The sequence below is a fragment of the Leiobunum rupestre genome, chromosome 9 (assembly GCF_980474605.1).
Source record: "Leiobunum rupestre chromosome 9, qqLeiRupe1.1.hap1, whole genome shotgun sequence".
In the NCBI taxonomy this organism is placed as follows: Eukaryota; Metazoa; Arthropoda; class Arachnida; order Opiliones; family Sclerosomatidae; genus Leiobunum; species Leiobunum rupestre.
In genome coordinates, this window is record NC_143392.1 from 30,104,614 (window position 1) to 30,125,516 (window position 20,903).

The following is a 20,903-nucleotide window of genomic DNA, read 5'->3' on the forward strand; positions in this document are numbered from 1 at the left end:
TCACTACTGATTGTTTCATGCCTCTCACTACTGATTGTTTCATGCCTCTCACTACTGATTGATTCCGCCCTCTTACTATTGATTGTTTCATACCTCTCACTACTGATTGTTTCATGCCTCTCATACCGATTGTTTCATGCCTCTCACTACTGATTGTTTCATACCTCTCACTACTGATTGTTTCCGCCCTCTCACTACTGATTGTTTCATGCCTCTCACTACCGATTGTTTCATGCCTCTCACTACTGATTGTTTCATGCCTCTCACTACTGATTGTTTCATGCCTCTCATACCGATTGTTTCATGCCTCTCACTACTGATTGTTTCATACCTCTCACTACTGATTGTTTCATGCCTCTCACTACCGATTGTTTCCGCCCTCTCACTACTGATTGTTTCCGCCCTCTCACTACTGATTGTTTCATACCTCTCACTACTGATTGTTTCATGCTTCTCACTACTGATTGTTTCCGCCCTCTCACTACTGATTGTTTCATGCCTCTCACTACCGATTGTTTCATGCCTCTCACTACCGATTGTTTCATGCCTCTCACTACTGATTGTTTCATGCCTCTCACTACTGATTGTTTCATGCCTCTCACTACTGATTGTTTCATGCCTCTCACTCCTGATGGTTTCATCCCTCTCAAAACTTTGCTTCAAAATAATGATATCCTTCTAGAAAATCAATATATGTAAAAATAACTACTATATACAAATATACCATCTACTACTATTTTGAAAAATCGTTTATTTGAAAAGAAGTGCGGCAAGTGAACCTAGACTAAAAATTTATTAAAGGTCGAAAGCCAAATTCAAATTCAAATTTATTCGCTATTTTGTGATATTTACACTTTGAGTTTTATTTTATTTTATTTTATTTTATTTTATTTTATTTTATTGTCATCAAGCGACTTACAGCCCAAACATAAGAACGATTTTTTATATCACATCATTAATTGAAGTAATTTTATACAAATAGCAAAAAAATAATAGAAATACAGAAAGTAACTTGAATCAACTAAATTTTTTTTTTACATTATAACTACAAATTTCATACATCTTTTTCCTCTGAAATGAGTAAGGCTTTAGTGATTATTTTTCCAAGGATCACTTTTTTAGAGATTTTGTTACAGAAAGATAGTAAATATATTAATAATTATGTCCCTGAAATTTTATAGTTATTGGAATAGTATTTAAAATGTTACGCTAATTTTTCCGCAACCTACATCAAACGGCTTCAAAAATTTCTGAAATCGCGGTTGAACCTACGTGCAGTGCCAAAAGAATGAAGCGGCAAAAATTGTAGAAAGGGTGGCGTGTAAGGCATATTAAAAACACGATTAACTACAGTCTACCAATATAACAACGTTAAAAAGCCACAGAGAATGTCGTAGCAGCCGACAGTTCCGACCGAAAAACGATAAAACCGGGGGAAAAATATTTCGTTCACGAGATGGCACTGCGGGTAGGTTCAAGGTTATTTAATCCATGGTTCAATCAAGCGGTTCTGAGATTCTCGAGTCGGGAGGGATAAAACACGAAATTTGGTTGGTTATAATAAATCAAATACTGACAATATTAACGTGAAATATTTTGCATAACCATTTTCGGACTTCCTCTATCCATTTAAATTGTTTTTAACCAATTTTAGGTTGGTGAAAGTTCTCCTTTAACAGAATTAATTGTCTTACTATCTTTTATATTAGGAAATTGACACTATCATAAACAAATGAAGTAATCGTTTTACATGTATTACACTTAGGTAACTTTAACAAGTTTTTTATTTGTTCTTATTTTTGAATCTACTAGTTCAAAGAGGCTATGGTTATTTGAGTTTAAAATTTTGTTTATAAATAAAAGGCTGTTGTATTCAAAAATCTTGCTTACATTCTTTAATTTACTTTTTTGGTACATATTTTTGGTGCGAGCTAACCAGTTTCCTTTATAAATCACTCCTACCACTCTTTTTGAAATATGATTACTGGCGTTACGTTTTACATTGATATGTTAACCTTAGCTATTATATCGTACAATAAGTGAGAACAAAATAAACTGTAAAACGATTCGAAAAATACACTTCAAGGAAACAGATATTTGTAGTTTTTTACAATATTTATTTCATATTTGGATTTTACAGACTGTATCGTTTATTAGTTTTCCTGAATTATTTAACAGTATGCATTCAGTTTTAGATTTGTTTATTTTTAGAGCATTAGCAACAGGCCAGTCGTTTATTTGATTAATGTGTTCATTAGCGAGTGCAACATTTGAATTCTTGATGATTGGAATTGGGTTATCGGCGTAATTACTTTCGCCGTACCATCTTTATTGATAAATACGTTAATACGTCAGATTAATAATAAATAGTTTTTGTATTAAAAACGATATTAAATTCCCCCAATATAATTCCTCACATTGCAGTTGCCCATTCTGCTTACAATCTTTTCGTTTTTCTCGTTAAACGCATTAAAACTTGATGAATGGGGGCGGTATAATACTAGTAAAGTATCTCCTGGTAGCTCCAGTGTTATACAACTTTGACATTCTATGTCGAGGTCAAAAAGGGTTAGTTCTTGTTGCCCCGTAAATCAGATATTTTTACGTAAGTAGAATCTCTTTCTAATACCGGTGCCAGAAAATTCATAATCAGGTATGTAGGTAATATGTATGATCCTCCATTTAAACAGTAAACTGAGAGAAAGACTTTACTATAGCGCTTCCTTTGGCTTTAATAAACTCTCGTAAGTGATAACGGACTGTTGCCTGACCACCGATATAATAATATGGCAAAGATTTTGGAGCCTTTAAATTTATTTGCGATTTTCAATATATCGGTTTTTAAAGTTGGGTTTTTTAGCATTCGATGTTCCAATTATCCCCTCAATTTCTAAAACTATTTTGAACATTCGAGGGAAGTTTCATTATGTTCTCGCCTGGCGTTTCGGGAAAATCAGTAATATCAGAAGAAAATAGGGGAAGTACGTATCTGTAGCTTTGAGCTGTAGAAGGCGTCGTGTGACCCACGAAAACACCTTTTTACGCATAATTAACCAAAATGAAAAAGTAGTTCCACTTTTGTTTTGTTTCAACACGGCGATAAACGACGAGAGTAAAGACGCCTTAGCTCATTTAGCAGATAATGAAAAGGACAATATGTTACGATTGTTCAATTTGATAAAAATTTATTATTTAAACGATGTATTCATCCGCGATTCCCCGCCAAACCGTTCTGGCGCGAAAATTCGTGAAAAGTGACGCCTTTCCAATGCTGACTAGAAGCGTACTTCCCCCTATTTTCTTCTGGTAATATCTAAGTTATTTCTTCTTCTATTTATTTGTAAGGAATCAACTTGGGATTTAAGAGAAATTATTTAATTATATTTTTCAGGAAGCTGAAAGTTCATTTTATCAACGAAAGAATCATTATACTGTCGATAGTGTCTGGGATGACTTAGAGCTTCAGAAGACTGCATTCGTGATCAGTAACCTTTCCAATAACTTTATAAATTTTGGATTTCGAGTCCCTGATAAAATTTTTGGCATTATACTGGTTAAGTCGGATTTTACTTCTGATCGTAGTTTTTTAATTCTGCTTTACTTTATAATCTAAGATTTTTAAATTCATCTAAGGTTATTCTTAGGGTTTTATCATCTGCCATCTTTTAACTAAGATATTCTGGATAATATTCAGCTTACTTACGAATTATACACGACAAGTTTTAAAATATGACTAAATAAGATTCTGACTTTCACAAAGATACAAGTTTACACATTATTTATATTCTGGGGTGAATAAGAATAACTTTACGAAAAGGAACGCGTTACTTAGGAATCCAAGCACAAGTATATGTTTCGTTTTTGTTTTAAATTAACGTACATCTGGAGGTACAGTTAGATCGGCAAATAAATAACAAAATTATATTTTATATAAAGAGGCTTTCGACTTGAAAGATAATCAAGCGATTTTTTTGTAGAATTTCTGGGTAGGACTGGAACCACGATGAAGGTCTTTGGTAACACAATTAAAGAATTCGAAATTATATAGTACTTAACTCTAAACTCTGGTGGCTGGAGCCACTTACAGAAACGACAAGAAAACTAAAATTTATATATAGACAGTGTCCCAATTTGGGATTAGATCTGGTCATCCATCTCTAAGAAACCAAAGTGAAAATCTCTAGTCAAACCTTATCTGTGGAACATAAGAAGTAGCTCGAATATAAGTATGAAAAAAGAAAGAGATTCAGCGAATACAATGAGTAACAAGAATGGTAAAGCCGTGTTTGGACTGTTTATCTTCTCGCCGGGGACATCGGTGATCTTCTCGGTGTAGCATCTGTCCTGGAGCTCACCATATTCCAAATCAACTCTCTTGTCAAGAATGCCCATGGCGGTGTATTGCCGTATCCTGCAATACAAACATTCTGTAAAGATGAACATAAAGGAGAAAATTGTAGGTTTGTATCAGGAGGTCGTCAAAGGGTACTATTCACTTTCCTTTTAGAAGAATTAACGCGCTACATTTGAGATCTGCTTGTAAGCTAAATTCAAACAAAAGCCAGTTTGAACATATCCCCCATGTCAAAACTAAATTCGCTAAGGGTAAAAGACTGGAAAAGCAATAAAAATTGAGAGAGAGAGAAAGAGAGAAAGAGAGATAAAGAAACCTAAGACCACGCTCTCAACATTTCTTTAAACTAATGTAAAAAACTTAGCAATCGAGGGTTTCAGTGGTTGGGTACTTGTTACCCTCTTGATCTTAAAAGCGCTTAAAGTCTAGAAGGTCAATCACGGGACCAATCACTGATTTGGTTCAAAGTCGGGGATTATGTAGATCTTAATGGCATATGAAATTTCCCAAAAGGAAAAGTTGCAAACCTGCTCGTTTTGCCATGGCAACCTAAAATCTTTTGACACTTCAAAACGTCAGAAACTTTATGTAAAATATCATTGGAAAATCGCCAAAATTTTGTAAGGGTTCCCCCGTGAAAACTGGATTTTTTTTTATAAAATAAAATAATTTCACCCAATTTGGAAAGTTATACCCAAAACTAAACCAAATTTCTCAAATTTGTTTATAGGATTTTTAATTTTTTTGCATTTTTCAAGAAATTTCCACAATTCCTCATTTTTCCATGCTATTTAACATAGATTTGCTGACATTTTGAGGTGTCAAAATCCTTTTGGCCAAACGAATGGGTAGTGCAACGTTCCCTTTGGGAATTTTCATGTCTTTAAGGTTTACAGAATCCCCGACTTTACCAAAGGTGGTTTTCCCCGATTTTGTTCAGTCTCCTTGTCAGTGAAAAGATTAAAGTTTCCTTGAAATTGGCACCTGTTTAGTACAAGCAAAAGCGAAAGCATCACTTGTGGCTTTTATGTAGCTCGGAAGAGAAGACGCGAGCGGTAACTCGAAATAAATAAAAACCAACTGAAAATGAAAATTGCTTGGTTTTATGTAGCTTTTAACCCGTTTTCTATGCGAAACTTGCTCGTGGGTGTGGCGTGTATTCGTTTCCACGATACAGCGTATAGAACGGCCAAGATGTTAAGACGCCTATGGTGGTCACATGATTATTGCGCAGGAGCGTGTGGTATTTGGCCTTGAGATCTGCGACGTGATGTCATGGCAGCAGTTTCAAGGTGGGGCTTATCTACGACGCATACCGCTGACGCTACTCGCAAACACCCAATACCTAGAAACAGTACGAGTTGAAACCTACCTGCGCAATAAACGTATTTAGCGTGGTTTCAAGCATTCGTCTGATAATCTTGTATATATATTTTTGATTTTATTAAAACGCGATGAACAAAAAATCTCCAAATATTAATCTTTACGGCGGAATTCGATGTGCACCGCATCGCCAAAGTTTTATAATGTATATCAAATCGCCACGCGATTGTTGTGAATATTTTCATTACTAATTGCATACAGAAGCTTACATACTGTGGAACTTAGTAATTATATCCTTTACTAACACCGTGAAGATTTCCGAGGATAGACACAATTCGTGCGCAGTAGCTATGATCCTTAAATGCCAGAATTGCTTTTTTATTTCTGGCTAAACTGCGACAACGTAAGAGGCTTAAAATAAGATCAACCTTGGGTGATTATTAAATTTCAATTGCTAGAAAATCATAACTTAAAACCTCTGGTTTATAAATTAAACCATAAATGTTTGAAGCGAGATGAATTTGAGTGGATTACAAGCCTAGATTTGTGAAACACTCAACCGAAATTTTTTAATTAAAAGCGTTAGGGGGTTAAAACAAGACGCAATAGGGAAATGTATGAGCAAAAGGTAGTGGGAAATAGGTCGAATATAAAACAAGTAAGGATAAATACACTAAGACTTACTAGCAAAAACTTAAAATTGTCTTAAACAAAACCAATGTTAAAGTTATTTTCGAACCAATTTGACTACACCTTTCCGGTTTACACACTTTAACTAAAAATAAGCAATATATGCAAATATATCCAATTTAGTCAAATAAATCCCCTGAAATTTGTATGATATTGGGACCGTTGCTAAGGGAAATTGCTGGTTTCCAGCAGATGTGCCTTAGATTTGTGGGCCCGTAGGAGAGAGCGGTCCACATTGTCCTTGGCAATAGGTCGTTTCCAAGGTCTGCTTTATAGCTAGAGCCCTTCCTTAGTGTTTCGTCTTGAATATTTGCTCGCTTTTCTCTTTCAGGGATTAGTGGGTATATCAAGAAAATATTTTAACCTTTTCAGCGACGAACGAGTGAAGAAACAATTTTAAATAAACCAGTTGTTTGAACTGAAAAAAACATATTCTTTTAATTTTTATGGCTAGGATGGGACAGATATTAACTTATTTACGGAATTTCCATATCTTTACAAAAAAAAACAATCTGTGTTGATCATTTTTACAGTCAGGTGGTTTTCAAGGTACAGGTCAAGGTGGATCAGATACACAATTTGGTCAAATATTCGAGTTCAGATCCGGAAACTCTTCATGTCAACTCTTCAAGTTGTCCCAATAGCTGTGCCTTTTATTTGTGACATGAATATAATATAAATATTTAGTTTTTTTTGAATTAATGTTAGATTTCATTTTTTCAGCAGTTGGACAGTTCCTCTGTTACATAAAATTCAACACTTAAATTCATAGAAATAACAAAATATTCATGTTATTTTCATTTCACAAGAGACGTAGACACGGAGAGATTCCGGATCTGAGTCTCTTTGACCAAATTGCGCATTTCAACCTTCTGTAGTTCTTACATAATCTGATCCGTCTTGATCTTGCCATAAATTTCATCTGGCTGCCAAAATAGTCAATACAGATTGTTGGTTTCTAAAGTTACAAGAATTTCGTAACTATTTGACTATCTGTCCTTTCTTAGCCGTTCAAATTCAAAGAATAAAACGAAACGAGCCGTTCGTGGCCTTGTGTCTGGTGTCTGCGCGGGACAGGTAGTTCTCATTCAAAAATTAAAACTCCCATTTGATGACCTCCTGGTTTACTCACATAATCCATTTTTAAAATCTGAAACCTTCTTCTAAATTATGTGCAATTTATTAAATAGTTGAATTTCCGTTATTTCAGTGTGGTAAGTGATAAATTGAAAACAGATAAAGCAAGTAGCGGCTTCGAGCAAAACCTTTTTTGGGTTTTCGTTGTAACATTTAAAATTTCCCGGTAAGTATCACCCCTATCGTTGAAATAGAGTGAAATATTTAACTTTTATCACCCGAAGAGAAGTACATTTTTCAACTACACTCGTAACACTTACAAGATACTGCAATTTATGTTGTAAAACACTAAGCATTAATTTAATTTTCAATAGCTGTAACATACTTGTTGTTTCAATCGAAAACATTTCTCTTATAAATTACGAAATAAAATTATATATATTAATGGTAAAATGAGGACTGTATATAAATGGGTGGCCGGGCAAATTGGCCGTCTCGGCGGATTGGGTTGCCTGCTGTGGGGCTGGGGGCCTTCTCATGAGGGCACGGCGGACCCATCTCCCGGCATTTTGGAGTTCCACCGGGATCTCCGGTGCCAGCTGTGCCGGGTTATGCGGGCTGCTGTGTGCCCGCCGTTCCCCTTTAGGCGCTCCTTCCAATGGGCTTGGCTCTCTACCTTCCTAGGTGGGGTGTCGGCTGGCGTTGCCAGAGCATCCGCTCTTATTCCCACTGCTGTGTGCGAAGTGGGGGCTGGTCGACCCATTGCTGCACCTTCTGCTGGGTTGAGTGGCTTGCGCCGAAGGTGCGACCGTCAGTAGTGGGGTACTGCTACTAATGCTGGATTTGTCACCTGTCTGGGCTTGTGGACGCCGGCGTAGGGCATAATGATGATCGACCTCCTGTGGTGTGGTTTCAATCTTACCGGTACACCGGGCTATAAATCTGATGCATGTATTTAAATGGGTATGAACGTTAAGTAAAAAATTTAGTATGTAGAGCAAAATACCTAACGTTACTAAATGACTTAAATTAAGGCAGATTTCTATTAAGATAATATTTTACGTTAACTTACATAATATTAATCGGCTCCAACATAATTTTTGAGACCGTTGTCTTATTGGTCCAGAGTGCGTTATTTAAGATCCCCAAAGCGTCTGGAGCCCTGAAGAATATGGGCACATCCACTTTCTCAGCTTTGCAGAAATCCGACACGTACTCCAAATCTTCTTGCCATCCTACGAACGACGTTTTCCCTCTCGCCACATCGTGCAAATGTTTAAAACGATCTTTGTTATTAACAAGGAGTGTTCTTTTCTGTATTTCCGCTCCTTTTTCTCCTGGAAACTTTAAAAACAATTCAATTTTACCGCAGAAATATTTCTGAAATCGATGGCCTTCAACTTACAGTCAATCACAGTGGCGTAAGAAAAAGAGAGGAGGGGAGAAGATAATGCCGTTCACAATTTTTTTTACACCGAATTTTTTTGGGTTGTTAATTTTCCGGAAAAATGAAATACGGAAAAATTTCCAAAAAATATTCCGGAAAATTTTCCGAATTGCGGAAAATTTTCCGCAAATCAGAAAAATAAAAAAATTAAACATATTTTACTTTTCAAGGGTTTTTAAAATTTTTATCGATTTAAAATGACTAATATCAGTAAACATACTACAAAACATTAATAGTGTTACATTTAAACCAGTTTAAACTAGTCTATAGGTTTAGTTTTACTTTTAGATTAGAAAAAATGAGGTGAAAATGCCGCTTTATTTAAATTTGCAAACAATATATTAGACAAATCATGGAATGAAAACGTTTTTAATATTTTCCGCGGAAAATTTTCCGACTTACAACACTAGAATTTTTCAATTAAATGAGGCAGGGGCGTAGGAACCAGGGTGGCAATGCCCCTCCCTAGAATTTTGCTGGGAGGGCAACTAATGTTATTGCACCTTCAGCTTTTTGGTCAGCTGAAATCTTCAAAAGCTCAAATTCTCAATTTAAAAGCATATAAAAGTAGGAGTGTCCCCAATCATCAAGGGTTTTCAATGTACATTTAGAAAGGGGGTCGGCACCGGAAGTCCCCGCTTCCTTCCCCCTTCCGGCAGGTGGCGCGGGGGGTCGACATTTTCCTCCCCTCGGGGTCATTGACCCCCGCCGAGTGGCGCGTGTACTGCGCGCTGATTGGCGCGGGATCCACGTGGTAACTACGCGGCGCGGGGACCACGTGTGAACTACGCGGCGCGTGTACGCGCTAATTGGCTGACTCGAAATTATTCAAAATGGCGCTGATTGGCTGGTATTTTGGCGCGAAAAGGGGTCAGTACTCCTTTAAAGGAATTCCCAGGCTCGCATAGCTATACTCGGTCCCCGTTTTCCATTGTTAAGGTGGTGACAGGTTTGATTGATTACGAGCAGATGTTTATCGGGGAGACTCGGGGAATGCGCCGTTGCTAGGTTACTCCGCGCGCTGTTAGAGGAACAACCTCTAGATATTTATTCGGGACGATTTCGTTGTATACGTAAATTTCGAAGAAAAAATGGCTACGGTAAATAGCCACGATATTCCTTTAAAATTTCTTTCGAAAAAAAAACGATTAATGAGTTTCGTTAATTGGAAGGTACCAGGTGTACATAAATCAGACTTGGCCGCGCAAGTGTTTTATTCGTTACCGGACAGCGTATCGGTCAAGTGCGCCTTCTGTTCGCTAGTCATAACCGATTGGAAAAGCGTAGCCCTCATTCGACACGTGGAAAAGATACCGCTTTGCCCTTTCATGAAAGGAGAATGTGTAGGAAACGAAACGAAACGAATGCCGAGTAGGGATGACGGTAGCTTACTTGGTAGGACGAACAACTTTGTAAATAGCAAATTAAAATAGTCACGAGTTGTATCCCCTCCAAATAAGAGACCGCCATTCTTTTTATAAAAATGGACGACTTTTACGTAACTCTACCGAGTAACGCCTCTAGCGACCTCTATCCGGCAAATACTCAGTCAAACTTTAAAGTAAACTTGGGTCGTTCTATAACACTACCGGACAAATTTGCTGTTGGCGTGTCGGAAGTAATTTTGCCTCCCAACTGGGAAAATATCACGGATAAAACTAATAATTTTCAATTAAAAACGGTAGCCGCTGACTACTATAAAAAACGACCTTACATTTATAAAATCTCATTAAAAGTCGCTAAATTGGAAGCCGAAAAAGACACTACCGGATTTGTCATCAAATATAGTCTGGTTAAAAAAGTTGTACGCGCTATTAACGAAGGAATAAGGGAAAATGGACTGGACGCCTACATTTCGTTCAAAATCTGGGAAAAACCCGATGGCCTTTATTGGATTTACGATCCGACAATACATAACCCGGCTGACCCGACCAAGAAGAAGAAGACCAATTTCGAGTTATTTATTCCTGACGGACCTTTGAAAGAACTTTTATGTTTCGAGGGGAAGGATGACACGGGGTATCAATCGGGGGTATATCAGCCGGCAAAACCGGTAACCCCCTATACGAGGAGCATAATTTTCAATCATCTAAATTATATTGAAATCAAAGAAAATCATATACGCGATATGACTTTTACACGCAACGTAGAAGTTGACTGTAATATTCCGATTGGAACTTATTTAAGTATTCAAGCAATATTAGACGCCATGTCAAACACTATCCCTGATCACGTGAGAAACCTTGTTCATTTCGGTATAAACCCCAATGGCACAATCCATGTAGGAGCTGATCACGGGGCTGTGACTATTTTCTTCAAATCGAGTAAGAAAGGTTTAGGAGAATTATTAGGAATTACGGATTTCGATTTTGACCTGGTTGGTCATGACAGTACTTACCCCGCCTACTTATCCCGAGGAGTCAGTACGCTTTATCTGTATTCGAATTTAATATACCCCCAGTATACCGGAGATACTTTCGCTCCTATCATGAAAATTATACCGTTAGCGAGCAATGATCAGCCTCGTAATAATTCTATTATATACGACAAAATAGACTATTACCCGGTTAAAGCAAGAGAGCTAGAGTTGATCGAGAAAGACTTAAAAACTGATTTTGGAGAAAATTTGATATTTAACTTCATTTCAAGAAAGATGTCAGAGAGTGACAATTATTTCCGTTACTATAAGTCTCAATATGGGGGACGAGTGTTTGCCGGCCCCGTTTACCAGAGAGGGCGTGGTTTGGGTGGAATATTTAAGAAATTAATGAGATATATTACACCGATGGTAACACCTTTACGCAGCGAAACGCTAGGTCTCGGAAAGCGTATGTTCGGTGATTTGGAATCCGGTGTAGATCCGCAATTGGCTATCCGCAACAATTTACGATTAGCCGGAAGCAATTTGTTACATAAAGCCGCTGACAGAATGAGTAAGCCCCAGTCAGGCAGTGGAACTCGTAAGAGACGCGCGCCTCCTAGACAACGGAAAAAGAAAACGAAAAAATCAAGGACGAAAGACAATTTTTTGGGATAAAAAACAATGGCGCTTCGAGAAGGCATGCTAAGTTCGTTAGACTTGTTCAAACGACCCGTGTTAAATACCAACATATTAGCTACAACCGAAATACGATATCTACCCACGAATAACTTGACCGACAATGGACCTCTCGAATTTTTTATTCCGGCATCTGATGACTTATACATTGATTTATCCAAAACTATGCTCAAACTAAAAATGAAACTCGTGCATTTCGATGGTACAGACGTACCAGCCACTGAAGTGAAAGTCGGGGTCACGAATAATCTTATTGGAACTTTTTTCGCTAATCGACGCTTATCTGGGCAATACGTCTGTACAATCTATAAATAATCTTTCAGCGTATAACGCGTACTTGGCGAAATTGCTGAATTTTGGTGAAGACGCTAAAAAAACGCAACTCGAAAATGGAATGTCTTATATGAACTTGACTTGTAACCCGCAAGACATGTGGGAACAATGATCGTAACGGAATGCTGAAGAGATGCGCGCGAACGAAAGAATCGACCGCGTTTGAGTTAATGTGCCATTTACCCCTCGATATTTGCCAAATGAATAAGTTTATTGTCAATCAACTACCCGTAAGATTCCGCTTAGTAAGAAGCCCTCGTTTAACTTGTATAATAGCTTTAGAGCAGGGAAAAGATTATAAGCTAATTTTAGAACAGGCGTGTTTATACGTTACTAAAGTCAAGGTGGCTCCGCAGATAAGTTTAGCCCACGCTAGGATGTTAGAAAGCTGAATACCAGCGATTTATCCCATTACGCAAACAATTATGAAAAGTTTTTCTATCGCTCAGGGTCTGAAAAACATAAATCGCGATAACGCAATACTCGGGAGAATACCAAAAAGGGCAGTTGTAGTTTTTGTCAAAGAAGAAGCTTTCAACGGGTCATTGATCACAAATAGCTTGCAATTTGAACATTTAAATATCACCGACTTGTCTTTGTCAGTCGGACCGGATAGATACCCTCCTGACGGCTTTCAAATGGATTATGCAAATTCAAATTACTATTTACCTTATCAGGCTTTATTCGAGTCAATGGGCATAGCTTCCGAAGATAGGGGTAATTATCTAAATTTCGCGAATTTTAAGGCGGGGTACACGGTCTTTACTTTCGATATGTCGGCGGACCAGAATGCCTCGGCTGATCATACGAGTATTCCTCGACAGGGGTCTCTACGTTTAGATGTTCAATTGAAAGACCCCCTACCGACTAATGTCGTGTGTATAATGTACTTTGAATTTGATAACGAGATTTTAATTACTCGGGACAGAAAGGCGATATATAGTATCGAATAAAATGAGCCACCCTGTTTTATATTCGATTAGTTCCACGCGAGCTTTTGTTTGAGAATGACACGCCCCTATTTTCTCTCCAACCAACTCGACATTTTTTTATCGGCGAATCTCGCGGAGCCTGAAATTTTAATTAACCGTCAAGGACATAGAAAATATGTCAATTTTAGCGTAAAAGTGTGGAAGAATCTCTGGAACTATGCACCAGAAATTGAAAGATTTTTCAATAACACTACAGAAGCTAAACGTTTTCACAGCTGGTTGTCGGATAATGTCAAGTTGGAAGGATTCTTCTGTCAGCGTGGAAGAATTATTGATATTCGCGGGTCTAATTCAAATTACGACGTTGTGTATTCCTCCGCCAACGGGGTCGCCCTGGATAAAGAAGCCTGGGACCGTTTGAAGATTATCCGTACGAGTCTCGACAAAGAAATAACCGACCGAAAAGACGCTTTGAAGGAATGAAAATGTCTATTTTAGACGAATTAAAAAGTGTATTATTTACGTTAACCGAGGCGTGCCCAAACCTGCCCTGCCATAATCAATTGGCCCATCACATTAGTTGCAAACCGATCGCGTCACATTTCTGCGAAAGACTCGAAAAAAGTGTCAAGATGGCGATACCCCTTATGAACTATGACAACGTAATTAAGGCGTTTTACGTCAACTTTCCCGACTATAAACTGGGGGTAGAAAATTTATATCATAATATCATGCAAAATGAATCCGAAATTTTATCAGAGCTGATTTATTAAAAATTTCCATTAAAATGTATAAAAATGTAAACTTTGCTGGTCTTTCATTTAATAATGTAGCACACTTTGAACTGTTAAGACATGAATATAGAATCTATTTATTTTGACCCAGAAAATCCCGGAAGTCTGGGAGGACTAAAACGTTTATCCGAACAATTACCCTCTATTTCCAAGAAAAAATTTAAGATTGGGCGCTCACCCAAGACGCCTATACGTTGCACAAAGATAGAAAATTTAATTTTCCTAGAAATAGGACTTATGTCACGAGCTTGGACGAAGAACACCAGGCTGATTTAATCGAGTTAAACGATTTAAAAAATATTAATAAATTTAATTATATTCTTACTAATATCGATATTCTGTCCCGATATTTATTCGCTATTCCCGTGAAAAACAAGAGCGCGAGCGATATCTTAGAGGCTTTCAAAAAAATTAACACTGATCAAGGCTCTGAATTTTGAAATCGTACCGTGCAACGCTATTTCAAGGACCAGGGGATTAAGCATTTCGTTTGTTTTACGGCGATAAAAAAGCAGCGTATGCGAGAGAGTGAATAGGACGTTTTAAAATAAAATTTACAGATTTCTTACCAAAAGTAAAGGAAAAAAATTTATAAAACAACTACCAAAAATTGTAAAGTCGTATAACGACAGCGTTCATCGCACGACGGGATTTAGACCTAGCGAAGTAACCTTAGCCAATGAGCATCTTGTTTGGCAAAAACTATTTGGAAAGAAAGCGAAACGAGAGGAACCGAAATTCAAGATTGGCGATCACGTGCGCATATCAAAAACCAGCAAAGTATTTCGTAAGGGATTTAGAGGATATTGGAGCAAAGAGGTTTTTACTATATCGAAGGTGATAAATAAACCCCGCCCACTCTACCATATCAAGGACACGAATAACGAGAAAATATTGGGGTCATTTTACCCCGAAGAAATTCAAAGGGTTTTGCCATGAATACTTTTCAATTGGACGCCTTTTTAAAATGTGACCCGAGAACCAAACCTTTTTTTCTGGGCACATTTTCCAAAGATACTTTACCTCGAGATTGTCCGAAAAAAAGCCCCTTTGTTTGGTGGCCAATGTACAAGACTCATCCATACCGGGAAGCCATTGGATAGGAATCTTTGTCAGTGCTAAAAATAAGAAAGGACAACGCGTGGGAGATTTTTTTTGTTCTTTCGGTCAACATTTTGATGTCTACGGTTTTAAATTGGATCATTTAGCTCAGAAATGGTTTTATAATAAAAATATAATTCAAGATATGAACCAAGAAACTTGCGGTTTGCACGTCGCTTCGTTTCTGTTAAATAGGTCTGCTGGATTAAGCTTTAAGAAAATTTTAAAAATGTATAATAATGAAATATATATGAACGAAGTAATTTCGCTATTGGCACTGTGTGTATATTTATTTAATCGCGAAAACAGATTTTGTAATCAATAGTGTTTAATAAAATTTTTTTTACAAAAACATTAATTTTCCCATTCATTAATTTCCCAATCGTTAATTTCACGATCTTTAGAATACGCCCGGCGTCTTTATTTGCGACCTTGGCGGGTTGGCAATTCCTTTCTTGTCAAGAGCGGTCCTACGAAAGGCAAGGAAACAGGTTCAGTCGTATTACGAAGGGTGGATTCCGAGGGCTTATAGCTGCTGTCTTTGAAAGTTGGCGTACTATATTCTAGACTCGTTTCGCTTCGAGATTTACGTAGCTTAGCTCGAGCGGGTGAAGTGAAAACATTGCTAGCGCCGTTCTTGCATTTCCCTTTTTGGTAGCCTGGAGTACTCGCAAAGTCAGGCTTGAATGGAATATTTCGTGACGTCACGAGATGCGGTGGGGCTGCAATTAAAGTTTTATGGGCGTAATGCCGGAGACACTCTGTCATGGTGTAGAAATTCCAGGATTTATCGGTGATGCTGGGAGGGGGCTGTTAATAGCCATTTCCAGTTGGCGGAGAGGTTGCTGTACGGCTCTTTGCACCTGTTTTACGGGGGGCGCGGCGAACAGTTGATGGAGCTGATTTGGCGTTTGGGGAGGCAAAAAAACACTTGGCGAGGCGAGCGCCGGGTTACCGAATGAAACGTTAGATACAGCGGGAGGCTGGTAGATCGCACCGTGTGGAAACTGTATCGGCGCTAACGTACTCGAAGAAGGAGGTAAAGGGGGCGGTTTTATTTGAATGGCTGGAGCGCCGTCGTAGTCTTTAATTCTAAGATACCGCGCCAACATTGCCAGATATTCTCGTAGTTTTTCTTCTTCACTACCGTCTCGAACGGATTTGTTAAGAATACTATTCATGTGTTCTTGTATTAAATTTAGCAATTTTTCGGTATCGGATAAATAGCTATCCGCGGGTAGGAAGACAAATTTCTTCATCGCGCAGGATTAATTATACGACCCAAGATTGGCGGGATGAGCGAATCGAGAATCGCCCCCCAAAAACCGCCAGTTTGCTAGACTAGAATTCTTCGTCGATAACGATCACTGAGATCTCTTTGAACTAGTTTTCTAATAGATTTTTTATATCGTTGCAATTGCCGTCGTTTATTCTCGCCAACGGGTAAAGCTCCGCGGCAAATATTATGACAGATATTCGCGATTGAGCCAACCTGATCTCGCGTGGCGTTCTTAAGTAAAAATCGTCTTTGATTTGGGGAAGCCCTTTTCAATAAAGTTAGATACGGGCGGCTTTCTATAATTGACCTAGGTAAAGGCATTTTACAGAATGACGTAAAATTCGAATAAACACTTTGTTATATATTCTGATTATTACAATAATGTACATTTTCCTCTACCAAAAATGATAAATACATAATACAAAAAGCTAATTTTCGGTAAATACTAGCATCGGTCCTTCGTCAATGAGACATTGGGTTCTAACTTTTAGAAATTGTCAACAACCACGTTAGAATAGGGCTTATCCGACGTTACGTAATTATAAACGTTGCTCAGAAAATTAGGGTTATGCGGAAAAATCTGACGACTAAAATGTTTTATTTGTGATGGATCACGGTGGCTCCGGAACAGGACTATAAATGAGGTGTTAAGCGAAATGTCGCGCGAAAATCTACCCTGACCAAAGACGTTCTGGCATAAGAATACAATACTCAGATTCAGATGATGCGAACACACGCGAAAAAGTTCAGATACCAGTGCGTTGTCTAAGCACTCGCTCGAAAGGTCGTCTAGTACCAAGAGGTTGTTTTGTCTTTTGTCAAACAAATCTTCGGGTTTTTCGCTAAAGAGCCCTTTATGGAATTCAATTTCGGTGGCGATGGTTTTTAATTCGTCAAATTGATCGTTCCAAAGATTGTAGCAATATAAAATTTTTTGGGGTGGATTGTCGAACATTAAATTTTTATTTTTCAGGAGATTAAACGTCCAGTGACTTTTTCCCGACTTACTGGGGCCAGCCAAAAGAAAGGTACAGGGGGTTTGAAATTTTAGGCGTGTGAGGGACATGAATATCCGTAGGGAATAGAAGTACCGTCTTTGAAAAATATACGTTTCGTCGACGTAAATCCCACGATTTTTTCGGCTTGTCTGAGATACAAGTTCCCCGTTTTTTTGTTTTTTCACGTTAAAGGGAATCTCGACTCGGTATTTTAATTCGCGGTTCTCGAGCGCCAACTGCTTTATCGTGTCAAAGTTTAAGATGGTCTGATTTTTTTTAGTAAGAGTTACGCCTTTTATCTTGGGTAAAATTTTGCCCGATTCGAACAAGATAGGGTAACCCTTGGGGGCTATCGTGGTAAAAGCTTTAATGGGGTCATTAGGATATTCATCCGTAAGTCCGCGCAAGCTGCTTGATAAAGTTAAATCTAATTTCTTATCGCGTATCAGAATACAACTGTCCGTATCGCCGTAGGCCAAATTAGGCCCTATTTTAGCCATTAGATTGTATAATTTAATACGCCCATACGAGGCGACGAAAATGCCCACAGTTGGGGAACCTTTACGATAAGCCGGGACGTGGTCTTCGTGATCTTTGGTCGTCACGAGAGCCATTCCGTTTTCTAGGAGCTTTAAATCGGTCAGCTCTTTCGTTTTATCGTCGGCGTAGGAATTTATAATAGAACTATTATTTTGACGTAATTGAATTAGGTGGCGCCCCCAAAACTGGTTAAGGGAAAGCTTGCCAAGCGCTTTGAGAGCCAGGTTAGAGCTAACCTCTTCTAGGCCTATTTTTATCCCGTCCTGTTCCCAAAAGTCGTTTAAATATTTTTGTTTTTCTTCTAAGGAGTCAACGTTTTTAGGAAAACCAGCGTATTGGGTTTTCATTTTATAAAAATCTCTGACGTAATCGTCAATTAGGGGGCAGTCAGAGTCGAAAGTTTCGCGATAATGCTGCACTTCGTGAATTTGTAAAACTTTATAATTATATTGAAGGGATAAATAAAACTCGGGGGTGGTATACGTGTCTGTAATCGCGCGTTCCGCCTCGGTATGACTGCAATCGGCTAGATTATAGAGGGCGCACGTTCTGCATAGCGTAAACATTAATTTATCGCCAATCAGGGAGCCCAAGACGGGGAGATATAGATCTTGGGGTGGGAGAAGAGTCACTTTAATAAGCCCGAAATAGAAATCGGGTTCGTAATTAAAGTTGCTAGTTAAGATTTCGGGGAGCCCTTTGGGATAGCGGTAATTTTTGGCCATTGAAACGGAGGGGCACATGCTGTTAAAGTCGTGAAATTTAATAGACTTCTCGGGGGTGGATTCTATATACAGTAAAAAAATTTCAACGCGCCCGCCCCTCAGAGCGCTTCGCGAATTTATCGGGTCAGAGAAAGCCAGTTCGTCGCAAAAAGAATTTATTTCGGGGTTTTCTTTTAAAAAAGTGTCCCATTCACATTCCCATATGGTAATTAAACGCGCGTTGGGGTAATTTTGACGATAAAATTCGATTTTGTCGAGAGTGTTTAAGTAATTATTGATATTAGATTCTTTAAGTTCGTAATTGTACCCATTATGGTCAGTGTGATTGGGACACCCGTGCCAGAAACACCCGAAAAATTCCCCAATTATTAAAGGGTCAGCGCTGTAAATGTCGGTTGCGGACGACTGGATGCTACGTGCGTGGCGTAACGCCTTATATCTATATATATTTTTTGGTCAAAGGACGTTATTTTAACGCCCAAATCTCCGAGCTCGGAGAATTCTAATACAATATCGTGCCAAGTGGTATTCTTTGTTAATTTTTCTTGGTCTTGTTTAGCCCCTTTCCCCGCGAATAATTGTCGAGGTTTATTTTTTTTAATTACTTCGCCGACTTTTGATTTTCTAGCGTATACTTCGGGCAACTGCACTGGTGCTGTTGGGGGAGTGTCATAATCGAGCTTAATGTCGTATCGGGCTGCCTAAGACATATAGAGATTAAAAATTAATCTCGCTTAAATTTTTTTTCAAAAACATAATTACCATCTTGCTGATCTTCTTGAGTCGTCGGGGAGAGTGAGGGCGGTGTTCGTCGCTTTTGCGAAATTGACCGTTGCGCGATTTCTTATATACTGGCAAGGTGAGGGGTGGGGGGAGGAACAAAATAATCGCGTGACAGTTAACGAATATTAATAGGTGTATTCAATTTGTCAAAATGATTAATTACTTAACGAAAGCGGAATGAACCGGTTTCTACCATGACTATGCGAAAGTATCGTTCACTACCCGGCCATTTTTCCAGCGAATGCGCGACCTAAATTTGACGAAATAATTCGAGAAAAATGACATAATTAATCGGTGTTTGCGATTCTCTCGGTATTGTCACTAAAGGTATTTGCGTCGCTAAGTTATTTCTACGCCGAATAACAGCTGCTCGTAATCAATCAAAACCTGTCACCACCTTAACAATGGAAAACGGGGACCGAGTATAGCTATGCGAGCCTGGGAATTTCTTTAAAGGAGTACTGACCCCTTTTCGCGCCAAAATACCAGCCAATCAGCGCCATTTTGAATAATTTCGAGTCAGCCAATTAGCGCGTTACCACGTGGACCCCGCGCCAATCAGCGCGCAGTACACGCGCCACTCGGCGGGGGTCAATGACCCCGAGGGGAGGAAAATGTCGACCCCCCGCGCCACCTGCCGGAAGGGGAAGGAAGCGGGGACTTCCGGTGCCGACCCCTTTTCTACCTGTACATTGAAAACCCTTGATGATTGGGGACACTCCTACTTATAAAGCTTATAGAAGCTCCACTGTGTCTTTACCCGCCAATTTACAGTAACACATGTTTTCGGTGGAGCTATACACTCCTTTAAAAATTCAAAACCATTCTAATTTTATTATTGTTGATTTGTGTATCTTAAATTCATAAACGACTCTAAAGACTAAAATACACTTCGTATGATAACTGTTGCTACTGTTAATGCCTTAATGACATTCGCGACCTATTACTCACTCTAAGCTCCTAGACCCCCCCGTTTCGTTTCTCTTTGCTCCCTCCAACTTCTAAAACGTTCCTACACCCCTGAAATGAGGAGCGGAAGGGAAGGCAATGTCTCCCCAAAACTTGAAAGTACATCACCACCCCCCTCCATCTTAAAACGATGAAACCGTGGGAATTTTCCAACAGAAGATTTCATTTTTACCCTACTTTATTGAATAAACAAATAACGCGCTTACATGAGTTCCCTACGAGAGGATAGTAGCTATAATGTTTTTAATTATTTTAAATTAAGTCATCAAGATCGTGCTTCTGGTCGGACTTGGGAGTCTGAACTCCGGACTTCCAAGTTCTACCGGAACCTTTGTTTTTAATGCTCCAAACGCTGATTGCCGTGATTTATCTAAATCGTTTCACTTAAGGCTTAAAGCCATTTTTAAGCGTTTTGTATATTTAACTTGCAAGTACGTGTCAAATCTAATTGTAGAAGGCGATACATGTTAGCGCTAACTCTATATGGCGATAATCGCGAC

The 20,903-nt window shown here is 38.6% G+C and overlaps 1 protein-coding gene across 1 annotated transcript; it reads right to left on the minus strand.

Annotated features, from left to right (window-relative positions):
- Positions 1-2,152: 2,152 nt before the first annotated feature.
- On the minus strand, positions 2,153-19,457 carry LOC149927102 (uncharacterized). Its single transcript, XM_090158997.1, has 3 exons — positions 19,414-19,457; positions 8,517-8,788; positions 2,153-4,411 (listed from the first exon to the last, which is right to left on the minus strand). The coding sequence occupies exons 1-3, from the start codon at positions 19,414-19,416 to the stop codon at positions 4,192-4,194; spliced, it is 495 nt and encodes a 164-aa protein (XP_090015123.1). The 5' UTR covers positions 19,417-19,457; the 3' UTR covers positions 2,153-4,191.
- Positions 19,458-20,903: the final 1,446 nt, after the last annotated feature.